The sequence below is a fragment of the Mixophyes fleayi genome, chromosome 6 (assembly GCF_038048845.1).
Source record: "Mixophyes fleayi isolate aMixFle1 chromosome 6, aMixFle1.hap1, whole genome shotgun sequence".
Classification (NCBI taxonomy): Eukaryota; Metazoa; Chordata; class Amphibia; order Anura; family Limnodynastidae; genus Mixophyes; species Mixophyes fleayi.
In genome coordinates, this window is record NC_134407.1 from 84043406 (window position 1) to 84058300 (window position 14895).

General features: G+C 39.4%; 1 protein-coding gene across 1 annotated transcript; it reads left to right on the forward strand.

Moving 5' to 3' along the window:
• Positions 1–1182: 1182 nt before the first annotated feature.
• MRPL16 (mitochondrial ribosomal protein L16) lies at positions 1183–9046 on the forward strand. The gene is made up of 4 exons (XM_075216974.1): positions 1183–1331; positions 5479–5550; positions 6910–7058; positions 8361–9046. The coding sequence occupies exons 1-4, from the start codon at positions 1277–1279 to the stop codon at positions 8844–8846; spliced, it is 762 nt and encodes a 253-aa protein (XP_075073075.1). The 5' UTR covers positions 1183–1276; the 3' UTR covers positions 8847–9046.
• The last annotated feature ends 5849 nt before the right edge of the window (positions 9047–14895 follow it).

Below are 14895 nucleotides of genomic sequence, written 5' to 3' on the forward strand. Positions count from 1 at the left end.
GCAATGGTATCCCTGATGGCAGTGGCCTCTTTTAGCAAGATAATGTGTCCTGCCACACTGCAAAAATTGTTCAGGAATGGTTTGAGGAACATGACAAAGAGTTCAAGGTGTTGCCTTGGCCTTCAAATTCCCTAGATCTCAATCCAATCGAGTATCTGTGGATTGCGCTGGGAAAACAAGTCTGAGCATTGAGAACTCACCTTGTAACTTATAGGACTTAAAAGAATCTGTTGCTAATGGCTTGGTGCCAGATACCACAGGACACCTTCAGAGGTCTTGTGTAGTCCATGCCTCGATGAGTCAGAGCTGTTTTGGCAGCACAAGAGGGACCTACACAATATTAGGCAGGTGGTTTTAATATTGTGGCTGATCGCTTAATATCCTAATTGTCCTCAAATCGGGACAAAAGTCTTTTTACATAGGATGGCGAGACAGTCCCATCACAATAGGACTGTCCTGTCTAAATCAGGAAATTTGGGAGATATGTATACATGTGACTTTAGGAAACTGAAGACGAGTGTTAGTGCTTAGTCCATAAAAAGTCTAGGTATATGCAGTAAAATAAGCAGTGAAGACACTTCACAGTAGGGCCAGTGGAGGTCCAAGGGACAAGTGGAGGGTGTGACAATGTGCTTTGCATTATCATTGCTTGGCCCACCGATGTGCAATGACGTTATTTGTGTCATCACTCAGAGGGGACATTATGACATGATTTCCAGCAAACACATCATCATTGCCTGACCTGCCCACTCTGCAAGAAGATCGGGTGGGATACAGGAGGGTAACCTACTTTTCCGGGAGTCATGGAGGACTTACTGAAATTTGGGAGTCATGCATACCTGCCAAACTGACTACTTTTCTACTGTTTCTGAATTTCAGTATTATTGCAATGTGAAAAGGAGTCAGGTTAACAGGTCTGGTCAAACCATGTGTATATGCTAATGATCATTCTATACTGATTATATTTTAATTGGGGAAATTAATTATATATTTGTTTCAAAACAAAGTGTAATTGCATTCCTTGATATGTCTTTAACAATTGTAGCAAACACAACACATGCATGATCGTCAATTGAAAAGTTACCAATAGACAGGTGCTACTATCCTCCTTGCCAGTAGGGGGCGGAGTTCTTTCAGTACCATTAACCGGAACTATCTCGTTGATTGATACGTTGACCTTCATCGGTTTTCTTTTCCCAGGTTAATGATGTCACATCCTTTACTAAGATGGTGGTGACTGTGTGATCGTTATATAGGATTCTCTCTGTTACCCGTGATGGCGCTGGGGCAATGGAGTCGTCTGACGGGGCTCCGTCGTATTTTACTGCAAGGTGGGGACCACCGGCCTTATCCGTGCTGTTCCCATCAGCCGTGTATGGATAGCCAGCACGGGTGCAGTGCTTACTTCTGGTAACAAGAGACCGAACTGAGAAACGTGGTATTTTAGCAATTTGTCTTCGGGTTACTGATCAACAGTGTATGTTAACGGCCTTTTTTTTTTGTAGACCAATATATTTTAAGGGCTATATGGCCTACTCCGATAAAATGACTTCCTCAAGAGACATATTAAAAATTAAATTGATTTGTGAGCTATGTGTTAATCTTCCCCAATAGTCATTCTGAGTAAAATGCACTTCGTACCTCACATATGGTTTATTTTAACTTTTCTTGTGACCATTGTCTTATTACTTATGATACCCAAATCTATATCTCTTTCCCTGACTTCTCTCCTTCTATACAAGTGTTTCCCAACCCTATTCCTCAAATACCTTTAACAGTGCAGGTTTTCCAGGTCACAAGAGAGAATTATACCACCTGTGGATCTGTTACAATGTGTCGGTCATTAATACCTACACCTGTGCTCCAGCAAGGAGAAATGGAAAACATACACTGTTAGGGGTCCCTGAGGACTAGGGTTGGGAAACACTATTCTATACTATCTCGTGTAACCAGCGGTCTTTCTGCTATATCCACATGGATGTCCCAATAATACATAAAGCTCAACATGTCCCTCCTGCCAGTCACCACCTGCCCTGAAATCTCCCTCACTGTCAATAACCCCACAATTTCCTCAGTCTCCCAAGCCCACAGCCTTGGGGGGGTATTCAATTGTTAGTGAGATTTTATTTTTCCCCGCCATGTTAAAAAAAAAAAAAAAATCCTGTGGGTTTTTGCCGGCAATAGTGACCGTTTTGAGTTAACGCAGCGGGAAAACTCGTGCAATTCTATTGACAAAGGTGGGAACGCTGTCCCCGCGCATTAAAAATTGTGTTTGCAAGATTTTAGGGGAGTTTTAACGCGGTCATGCAGAACACAAAAAAAAAAAGGTTTTGCATTTCCATACATTACATTGAATTACACATTGATAATATCTACATTTAAGCACTTTCTTTAGTATATTTTTTTAATTGAACTATTTTTTAACATACAATCATCTATACCATGTCAAAACACATTACTACATTCATATTTGTACCAAAAACATTCATAAATATAATAATTAGTGATTTTCAACTTACACAAGTTGGGCATTAGTGATAAACATAAGTTTAACTTTTTTCAACATTTTTACATGATTTCAAATACTTTTCAGAGGTTTTTTTATTTTTAACACACTCCAAGGAGGTGCGAGATAAAACAGCATATTTGCCTGTTTTACCCCCGTGTTAAAAAACAATTGAATAGCTTTTAATGCGGCTGCCTCTTGCACACCCTATACTTTCATTAGACCTTCTACTGGAGTGCGAGAGGACCGTTTCATAATAAAAAGTAGCATTAAAAATGGAATTGAATTGCTGGTAAATTTAAAAAAACATGGAATTCCCTTCCACGCTCAATCATACTTTCCCACAGCCTTCAAATCTTTAAATGCTCTTTGAAAACCATCTCTTTTTTTTTTTTTAGAGGTGACCTTATCCTCGATAACACTATTCACATTAATGCACCCTCACAAGTATCCCAATCTCCACTCTGAGCCTTTTCTTGTTTCAGCTGTGCCCTCTTTACTTTAGAATGTAAGCTCTCTAATGAGCAGGGTCCTCCACACCATTTGTTTTCATGTCTCCATTTATTTTGTCTACCTTGTCGGTTGTTTTCCCTTCTATACGGAGCTGCAGAGCACGCTGGCACCTTACAAATCTACTATAATAATAATATTAAAGGAGTGAAAGTTTAAATCAGAAATGGGTCTGGTTGTAGTAGTCGGTCACAGCTGAAAGAGGCCGAGAGAGAAAACAATAATTCCACACATCCTGTATTACATTTCGTTCAGTTGCATTTGGCAAGCCTTCATGTTTATTATATAGATATGCAGTATGATTACTTGTGTGTCCTGGTTTAAGTTGTACCATAAACTGGTTGCACCTGATGTGGGAGATGCCTCTAAGCTTCCAGCCATTTGGGATCCCTGGGTGACTTTCATTTTGCTTATATCAAGGATTGGGGGGAGTTTGTTAAAGTGGCATGCACACATATAAATAAGGGGCTATCAATTGATTACTGCAGGACTATTTTTTACTCTAAACTGTGGATTGTTTTAGTTTGTATTTGCATGTATGTTACCAGGGGTTATTAAACTCTGTAAAATGTTGTGTTAAATATATGATGGCTTATGATATTAACTTAATCTTTAATCTCTCCTGTACTTCATTGATAGAATGGGGCTTGCCACTCCAACCAACACCAATCTGGACTGTTCATCTTGTGCTGGAGCTTTACAAAGTACTGTACAATGACAAAGAGAGTAGATAAGACGCATTCATGTCTCCGAACATTTTAATTCTCCAAGAGGTAAATGTATCATCCTCTGATTTCTGCAAGTCGCCAGAAATCAGCGACTTTACAGTGAAAATTTAAAGCGGCTATAGCTTGTAAAGTCGCTGATTTCTGGCGACTTGCAGAAATCACAGGATGATACATTTACCCCCGTTTCTGAATTCACCCAAGCCATGTCCAACCACACCCACTTTGCCTTCAAGTCTCAATCCATTTCCACAAAGGCAGTGCCCATTTCTGAGATCAAGAATCGGACCAGTCCTGACAAAATTGGGTGCTATGCACATGGGAAAACCTATAGAACAGGCAAGTGACGTAGACAGAGATGTGAAGAAAGACAGTGGAAACGGGTTGATAAACTAAGAAACGGAATTAGAAACAGAAATAGAATGCAGCACACATGAGTCATAAACTCAGGTGGTACAAGCTAGAAAAGTCTTAATTTAGAAGGGTTCAGGACTCTCGCAGTTCCAGATTATCTTGTCCCTGCGCCTATAACTGTACATTCTCCACCCTGCAGATGTTTAATTAAAGATAGTACTTTGTAACTCTCTTTAATCTGCCACTCTTTGAATTGGATTAGTAGAAATGCACCCGATATGAAATTTCAGTCTGTGATCGGGTACTGTTGACTTTGTACATTATTCACTGAGGGGCTGTCAGTTTTAAAAGTAGAGGATATATTGTAAATAATGGTGTAGGGTCTATAGTCATAAATGAGGTTTAATCCACAGTTTCAAGCAATGTTTTTGCCAGTTTGTGACCTTCAGGGCAAGGCCATTGGCACACACTGCTTTGACACTTTTGTTGATTAAAGCTCCGATTTAAGTGAAGAACTATGAATTTATCCATATGTGTGTGTATTTAGAAAAACGGATTTTATATTTTACAAAAAAACATGCCAGAGTTCCTCCTATATTCCCCTTATTTATCTGTGCTTTCTCACCTCATTGCCTCTTAAACACCGCTGTCTAAAGACAGTCCATTGGGGCTAGGGTGGATATATGTTTTGAACAATTGTCTCCAATGTGTAAGGTTAAACATTTCATACATTTTTATAAATAAACTTCCTGTGTCTACTCTCATCTTACCTTAAGCCAGTGGATCACACATTTTCTCAGTTCAAGGCACCCTTGGGGCCTCCATAATTTTTTCAAGACACCCCTAAGCCAAAATAATTAAGCAAGGCAGGGGACTGCTTGGTACCATTGGCCCTGACCGTTGCATCCTTGTGTGATCGGTGTGGCACCCCAAGGAGCCGCGACGCACAGTTTCGGAACCACTGCTCTAAGTCATACTTTCATATTTTTACACACTGTCCCTCAAAACATGTTACCAAAATGTCTCGCTAATACTTTTTACGAGGCATTTTTCCTCCACCCCCCCCCCTCCCCTCCCAAAAAAACAAACCGTTTCTCTGCTGTATATTTACTCTTATCTGTGTAATGTAATTATTCTTCACTTTTGCTGGCTGCCACCTTTGGAAAGTAGACTTCCAGGGAAATTTAATTTCCAAAACCCAATGTAACTATCTGGACACTCCACTAGAATGAAAATATTGTAAGGGGAGGTTTGTTGCCCAATGAAAATGTATTTTGTTCCCTGTCCCAGCACCAGTATTAATAGTCTTTTATCAGAATAGATTATCTGTACTTAAATCACTAATACACCATTCTACTATTGTACTTTTTTTTCTCTCTTCAGGATGTGTCTCAAACACACAGAAAGCCGTCACAGCTGGACTGCGGACATACGAACCCCTCCCAGATTTTAGCAGTGAGTTGAGCAATAAAATAAATTCCACATCTTTTTGTAAGTCATTCACCCCGTGACCATTGCAACACACAACAGTAATTAGTTTTCACTGTTATACAGGGAATATAGTATACACAGGTTTTGTTTTGTGTTTGTCAATAGTTAATTGTTCTAGATGGTTTCTGGTTCTTCTCCAGGAGATGTAGAGGGGAAGGGTTCTGCAAGTGAACAATTCCTCATCTGATACTGAAGCAGCACTAAATAGGAGGAGGGATCCAACACGATGGAAGCAAGTTACAACACCTACCCATGTAGTAGAATGTGTTGAGACAGGATGCACAAAACCCCATCTTGAAGGTGGAAAATAGTCCACCAAATGCAATCACAAATAAAGGGCTATAAATATTGATTATATTTAGTTATGCTACTCTCTAATAGAGTGTATCTAACCAGTGATGTATGCTATGTAAGGGGTTGTATAAACAAAATAGACCCTATGGGTCTATAACATTTAATTGTGAAGGGGAAAAAAATCTACAAAGATGGATTATTCCTTCAAGCACTCTCCTATCCTCTTGTATCCTCCCTCGCCTTATGACCACATCTTAATCCACTGCATTTTCAGAGTCCCAAAGTCTTTGAAGGACTGCAAGCAGTGGACCATTTTGAAATGGTTGGCAAAGGTTAGCTGTATAATAAAGATGGCACATGATTGAATGACTGGATTCACTTCAAATTTACCTTTTGGTAACACTTAGAACATGTGGCTCAATAGTCTTTCACAGCCTGCAGTGCTAAAAGAATGAAGTGGCGAAGAGCGAGTGATAGACCATGGTGGAGTGTCACCAGCTTGAAGGCTGCATATGAGGGGTGCTTTTGGGGGGGTCTTACATTTTGACAAGTGTTTTTGTTTAAGTGGTTTTGTCTTGTTGCTGTGTATACTGATAAATACACTATGGAGGCTGATCTTTATGGCCAAACTGAGTCTTATTCAGCAGCACAACGCTTTTATATCACCCCTACCTTGTAGTGGTCGTGTGTGTGTATATATATATATATATATATATATATATATATATATATATATATATTCTCAAAATGGAACTGCTTGTAATATTCACTAAAAAAAACAACACTTTGTTCTTGTATGCTCTGTCCAAAAGTAAGTGGTGTATGCACGTTGCCTTTGTTCTCCTTAGCTGCACAATCTGGTTTTTTTTTACATTCAATATGCAGCCAGATGGAGTTGGTCCTTAGGTCCTCTGCTTCCATCTAGGTCCTAAGTACATCAAGTTGCAGTCACGTGGGCTGTTATAGCTATTGTTATGCTAGTTTTATACTAGTTCAACCATCTTTAATAGTATTGTTTTGTTTCTGCAGGGGTCAGTATGAAGGAACGACCGAAACTCCGTTTCTTGAACAAAGTTCCCGATCTCGTTAAAGTAGTGAAAGCCCCCAAGAACTTGAATGATATCCGTGGTCCTGCAAAAGAGGGGCGAGACTTCCATGAAGGAGAGTATGGCATTTTGGTAAATAAATTACATCTTGCAACAGGATAATTGCAAGGCGAACACTGCGTCCATCCTAGATATCATGAGTGCCATTCTTACCTGAATGCAACATATTATCTCAAATTTTCACGTTAAAAGGGGGCTTTAGTAGCTTGAGGGGTACATTTGTTGGTGGGTAAGTTTATAAGTGGAATTCTTGCATAGCAGGTTTACAGTAATTCTCTGTCCATGTACATCCAGGTGAACTACCTGTGCAGAGCTGCAATACCAGTCTCTGGCTCCCCCTTTTTTTTCTTTAAATAAACACTGACCCTAATCAGACATTTATCACTCCTGTTCATTAACACGCTGCACCTACACAAATCCTTCCTGGAGTACCATAAATGAGTCCACTCCTTAATGCAACCAGACCTGTACCTGTGAAGAAGGAAGATTTATGCATCTTTATGTCTCTCTGAATAGATAGAGGAAGCCTTTAGGAGCTGTGGGTATGGGAAAAAGTTGTTTTGTATTTGAATGTGATCTGTGTCAGTATGGACAGCGAGAACTGTCTGATTAGGGGCTGTGGTTGCAACTGCATAATCGGCTTTTAAGACTTATTCCATGAAAATAGCCACATAATGAAATATGTAACGCAGGTGAACCTTATTTACTCCATTTGGGGCTGTTGTATCTATGTGAACAGAAGAGGGAGAAAAGACTTCATTAAATGCTGCGGACATGTCTCCCTGGCCAACAAACATACCTACCTGGCCCAAGACAGGATCTCTCTGCCCTTGGCCAATGAAAGTGATGGATCTAGTGAACTGCTCTAGAGGAAGGGACAAATCTTAATAAAAAAAATATACATTTCTGATATATACAATTTTTTGCATTTTGGATGTTCACTTGTAGTTTATAAACTGCAGTAGGAAAAATTACAGGATCTGGTACAGTAGTTCACTAACAGAGGGGGAAGTGAAATGGTATAGTTTAAAGTTTTTCTATACTGACTATATGTAAATAACCATGCTTCAAATTGTTATATCCTGCTTTAGAGATGTGCTTTTTATATCCCTCTCCATATAACTAAAATGTCCCAGCTCTATTGTAGAATCCAGTTTCTAGATGGGTGCTGAAATGTTTCTGTATTTTGAGAGAATTTATTATTAGGATTATATTTACTTTTTTTTTTTTTTAAAATATTAACGTTAAACTGTAGTTTTAATATGAGAGAAGCTATCCTTTTATCTGATCATTGTTTGGTACTGTATGTTATTTTGGAAATAAACTGACTACATCATTTTGAGAATTTTTTTTTTTTTGTGTTTTTTTACACAGGCTCTAGGAGGGGGTTACTTACATTGGGGTCACTTTGAAATGATGCGCTTGACCTTAAATCGCAAATTTGACTCCAGAACAACCTTTAGCAACTGGCTGATAGAAGCCCCCAACAAGCCCATTACGCGAAAAGGACTTGGTCAGCGTATGGGAGGGGGGAAAGGAGCCGTGGATCATTATGTCACCCCAATAAAAGCTGACCAGCTTATCTTGGAAGTGGGAGGCCGTTGTGAGTTCGCAGAAGTGTTGCCAATGCTGACACAAGTGGCCAAGAAACTTCCATTTCCAGCAATAGCTGTTAGCAGGGAAACTCTGAGACAGTCCCGAGAGGAACTGGAAGAGAGAATAAAAAACAACCAGAACCCATGGACCTTTGAGCGAATAATATCACGTAATATGATGGGATGCAGGAAGTATCTTAGTCCATATGACCTTCATTACAAGGGCAGATATTGGGGCAAGCTCTGTCTGAAAAATCGCGTATGAGAGTTTTAAGGTGAACAAACATTCCTATGTTAAGGCATTTAACAAAGACAAAATGAAGACTGTTATGCTACCTTATTATCTACCAACATATATAACCTATAAAATCTCTGCAAACGATTAAAATACTGCTTTGGTGTTTTCCAACTATGGTTATTTATTCTCTTCCTCTCAACATCTTTATAGAGTACCTTGTCTGCAGTCAGGACAAGATAGTCTGCATTCAAAAGAGTGGTTGGAGGTAGCACAGCATAATTAACAACGTCTAAATCCAATCTAAGCAAATACAATGTTCAGAAGAAATAAAAACACAGTATCCCTTCATCAGGAGTTAAACACTTTCCAGAAGAGGGGAAAACACAAAGTATAACACAATAAGAATTTGCTTTAAGTAACTCAGAATAAGTGGCAGTTGTTAAATGGGCCATATTTCCTTATATGTTTAATAGACCATACAGACCCAAAATTGAAATCTTTCAGATCTGAACATAAGAGGTTAAAAATATATGCTTTAGAGCAGGGGTGGGAAAACCTGTTCTCAAGGGCCATATCCAGTTCATGTTTTTAGGATTTCTGTCTGTAGAAAAAGGTGGGATAATTACTGACCCAGCCAAATAGATTAACTCAGCTGTACATGATTAAAGAAATCCTAAAAACATGAACTGGATATGGCCCTTGAGGACAGGTTTGCCCACCCCTGCTAGAGTCACTCTAATATTCCACTGAAGTTTTTTTTAAAAAGTAAGAGTACATCTTCACCCCCCTAGACAGCTGCAACTTCTTCCACATCTCAGTTTCCTGATGGGATCTAATACAGGTTTAAAAGCAGATTATTTAGGTATTTATGAACTGTGATATTACTGGTCCTCCCCTGTGTATGAATCTGCCAACGCACTGCATTTCTTTATAGCAAGTCTGCCAAGCTGAGAAGCGCTTTTCCCCAACATGGCAAACTGCTGCAGAAGAAAGAGGGTTTGGCTGGTATATTTAGCGAACTATTTCATGTGTATCATTTAGCTCCGTAAGGCAGCCCTTGATGTATATCAAAATCAGATTTTCATTTTGGCGACCTTACTTGCTTTTAATTTGTTTCCCTGATTATATGGTGCTGCAGACTGTTGCTGCTGTATAATTATAGAATAATAAGAGACTTCTCTTTAATGGCATTGATGACAGTATATCCATTGTTGGAGTGGACCACGATTGATTACTTGCATCACCAGGATTTTGTCCAAAATGCAAACACAAATCACTGTGACAGGCTGTATTCTATCCCCCCCACTACCCAAAAGTTTTTCTTCAGACTATTAATGATTGTTAATTGTGCAAATTTTCCACAGTATTATGTGACTACCATGGCAACCACAGTCACATGGTACTTATACTGTGCAGATAGGCTTTGCCCCCCCCGCCCCATCCCTCCTCCTCCTCAGCTCAAACTACTCTTTGCACTGTGACATCCTCCGCTTTTACCATCACATGTCTGTCAGCCATAATTGTTTTCCCTCCAAGGTTTGAAAAAGGAGATAATGATTTGTAGGAAGATGGCAAAGAAAAATTACTATTGTAGCTCGATGGGCTTCTCTGGCAGGTTCCTAACAGGCATCTCGGTTCTTTACCGGTCTCCTTCCGCTACCGTCTCAGCTAACTGCCTTACCTCACAGCCCTTCACAATTGCTAATAACACTCGTCAAGGTTGCCCCCTTTCTCCTCTAATTTTTGCACTTATAATTGAGCCACTAGCTGCCAGAATACGTGCTAACCAATCCATCTCAGGCATTCAGGTCAGTTCTACAGAAAATTAAGATTCTCTTGTATGCAGATGTCCTCATTAGCATATTCCACCCAGCCCCCTCCCCCCCTTCTTTCCGAACTGGACACATATGGGCACTTTACGGGCTAAAAAATCAATTCTGCCAAAACGATGAACCTAGACTCTTATATTCCACAACCTGATGACCTAATTTTAGATCGCACATTTCCATTCACTTGGCACCTCTAAAAGATTAAATATTTAGGCATCTACCTGACAAAAAATCTTTCCCTGCTTTTTTTAAGCCAACTTTACCCACACCCCCTATCCAGAATAAAATCAGATTTGTCTACTTGGTCCCATCAAATTATCTCATGGAAAGGTTGCATCACTGCGGTCAAAATGAATATACTTCCTAAACTATTTTACCTTTTCCAAACCCTCCCTTTTGAAAATCCCCCTTCCCCTATGTTGTCAAATTTCTACAACCCAAAACATCCAAATTCATTTGGACAGGGAAGCGGCCACACATACGTCTCTGGGTTCTCCAGAGCTCTTACCTTTCTTATGCTCAATAAGAATAAGTACTTTTCCCTCCGTTGGACAGAGCTCTCTTAATTATGCGCTCATTTCCAAATGTACTCAACTCCTGTTGTATTATATTTTTTACCATAAATAAAAAAATGTTTAAAATAAAAATGATTATTGTATATATGGTTAAAGGGTACCTGCCTTGCTATTTTTAAAGACGAATAAAATAAACTTATGTGGGCTAACTGTTACACAATGAAAGCAAATGTCTGGTTATTTTGGTGCAGATCTGCACCTTTGAGCAGTGTTTGTAAATATCAGTGTGATACAGGGAACTATGTAGCACAGACAATAAGTCATTTTTCCTGAAATTGAATCATAGCTGACACATTTGAGAATGTTTTTTTTGGTACTTCATTGCTTTTGAATATATTATACAAAACTGGTACTAACAATACATACATAGGAATTATGTCATTTTTTTTTTGCTGCCAATAAAAAAAATTACATAAACCAGAAAAAGAAAAAGTGCATCCTCTTACACGTGTGTTAATATATAAGGACATAATTATTAATCATCTAGCCCTCATGTGTGAAATCTAATCTTATGTGACACAGATATAACTTGGTCAATTATTCAACAATAAATAAGCCAACATGAATAATTAATTTGTGAAAAAGGTAATCATAGAACAGGAAAATGAGTTAACACCAGCATTCTATCAAAAACAAAATGCCAGAAGAAAATGGGAATCAAGGTCTTTGATTGGCCAAGTTAAAGTCCTTCCCTCAACACCCCCAGTTGAGATTTGTGCATAGACTAATGTTCTCAAACGTCAATGACCTGAAGCAGTGTAGTAAGGAGCAATTGGCCAACATTCCTCAAATTAATACAGAAAAATAACTTGTTGCTAAAGTTAGTTTTACAAGTAACTTGATCATGTGGTGTACTTGACACAACTTAATGTCTTATTTGTTAACTAAATGAAAGTTAAACCTATAATGTGTTACTTGTCATATAAGATTAGAAGTGTTAAACGTTAGGACTTGGTGTGGACTAAATTATTTGTTATGTCTTCATCTGTAAATATACAAATTTGAAAGAGGATTTACAGCAGTTACACTTTGACATGTCTACACATTTTTGCCATTAAAGTTTCTTCTGTCTTTTTCGGTAGAATACATCACTTATGAGTGATAGCATTGAATGCCTAGTTATAATCTAAGAACCATAGGTGAGAGGCAAATCATAGGATTAGCATCACAGCAGTGTGAACTGTTAATTTCTAGTCCATTCAAATTTATATCAGCGTCAGCTGGAACAGTAAGCATGGAGAAAAATTTATATACACAGCAATTACAGGTGCCTTATTTGAAGTATAAAGCATATGAAACCATAATTGCAAATTGTCTAATTCAGCGGTTCCCAAACTGGGTGCCACGGCAATCTCACAGGGGTGTCGCGGCCAGGGCCGGTGGTAAGCAAGGCGGGGGACTACTTGGTAATTATTTTGGCTTAGGGGTGCCTCGAAGTGAGAAAGTTTGGGATCCACTGGTCTAATCGATTGGGGGATCTGAATTTTTTTTCCCTTTAATAGACAGAGAACTCCTTTTATTATTATTATTTTTAATATTTATTTATAAGGCGCCACAAGGCATCCGCAGCGCCGTACAGAGACAAACAAAACCACAATACAGTGGGAGACAGCACAGTACAGCAACTCAGCAAGCTCAATGCACAGCCAGAGAGGGCGGGGAAGGGGGAGGGAGGATCCGCAAACGACGGGGCCCAAGAAGGAGGGCACGGAGGACAGGGAGACCCCCAGGGGGGAGGAGGGAGCGAGAGTGGACGTGGGGTGGAGGACCCTCGAGGAGGAGGGCTAAGTAGCTGGAGAGCAGAGTTAGAAGTGGTGGAAACAGGAGGAGAGATGGCCCTGCTCAGAGGAGCGTACAATCTAAGGGGAGGGGTGGACAGACAGAGACGCAGGGGAGAGAGGGAGAGTAGGGGGACAGAGGCAGAAGATAAGGTAGGAAGTTAAGTGGGAGACAGAAAGGCTTTAAGAAAAAGGTGGGTTTTTAGGGCCCGTTTGAAACTGGACAGATTAGGGGAAGTTCTGATGGAGGGAGGGAGCGAGCTTGTTCAAGTGGAGGGGGGCAGCGCGGGCGAAGTCTTGGATACGCGCGTGGGAGGAGGTTATAAGGGGGGAAGAGAGGCGACGGTCAGAGGCAGAACGGAGAGGGCGGGATGGAGCATGACCTTTGTCATTTTGTATGGTGCACTTCGTCTTCAGGTAGTTTCCACCTAAAACCTGCAGGTGTTACTGCCTAGAACAGTGTTGGCTAACCTGTGACACTCCAGGTATTGTGAAACTACAAGTCCTAGCATGCTTTGCCAATATATAGCAACTTATTGCTGGAAGGGTATGCTGGGACTTGTAGTTTCACAACACCTGGAGTGTTACAGGTTAGCCAACACAGGCCTAGAAGACACTTAACATACATCGCAGTAGACAATATAACTTGGTTTAGGAGTTTGCTTTTTAAGTATTGTATAAGCACATTCTATTATTCCCTTCCTTTGGGTTGATCCTTTATAATGAAATCTTACAGCCACATGTCTGGAAATCCCTCTACAATGCACATTTTAAGCAAACTTGTCCAGCACCCCATCTACGTATCCAGAGGTTACTAGTTAGTGCGATGTATTTAGGTATATGCCAAATTAGATATGTAAACTGCTTCAGAAATGGACTGTTGGGGGCAGATTTAATTAGCCTAATCTCTGCCGATTCTTTTTTTTGTGGCTCAGAGTTGAGAGCAAAATTAAACTGAGAAATTACCGTAGCAACGTTAATAATGCACAGCCACGTTCTTTTAAACATGGCTAATTGAATCTTCCCCTTAGGGTAGGCACTTGTTTGAATGGGGTCACCTTGGTGTAGTAGATGGGCATTGTTTGATCAAAATGTGCAAAAGTCGAGATATTACAATATTGATGAATTTATTATACATGTATTTGTCTCTCTGCCTTATAAAATCCTAGTGCTCAAAAAGTGTTCCATGGTCTGTATTTTAATATAATTATATGTAGCGCAACCCAATCTTGAAGCCACCACTGACTAAAACCTGAGGCTAGAACTCATTTATGTCATTCATATGTTTCCACCTATATCAGGTACTGTCTCTTGCATAAACTTTACTGAAGGCATTGCTTCCTATCAAAAAGCAATAAAGAGAAAACAAAAAGTATGCTTTACAGAATATAACAGTAATATCACTGGACATTTATTAATACAGTTTTTATGACAAAAAACATGGATTTAACATTTCAAAATTTGATAATGTTTAAAAATATTAAAATAAAAGTACAATGTTAATTTTACTCACGTTCCAGAATATATCTTGCTGTAGTATCATGGGATTATTGTACCATAACAGAGAGCGCAACATCGATTTGATCAAGTGACCTACCCGTCAGTTGGGCTGTATTTGTTAAATAATTTAAGCAAGAAATGGTTTTGCAAACATCTCTAGATCCTCACATTATACAGCCATTAAGTATGGCATGCAATTATACTGAGATGGCTTATTTCTAAAATCTTGTTCTAAATAACACAATGTGTGCGTTTGTCAGAATGAGCCCCTATAACTTTAAGAACATGCAGGTTGAAGGAATGAATTACAGGTACATAGAGCTGTGTTGTGCTTCAACTGTTGAGAAATATTAGGCCTCATCACAATTGAAATATTTTAAATGTGATTTACAGT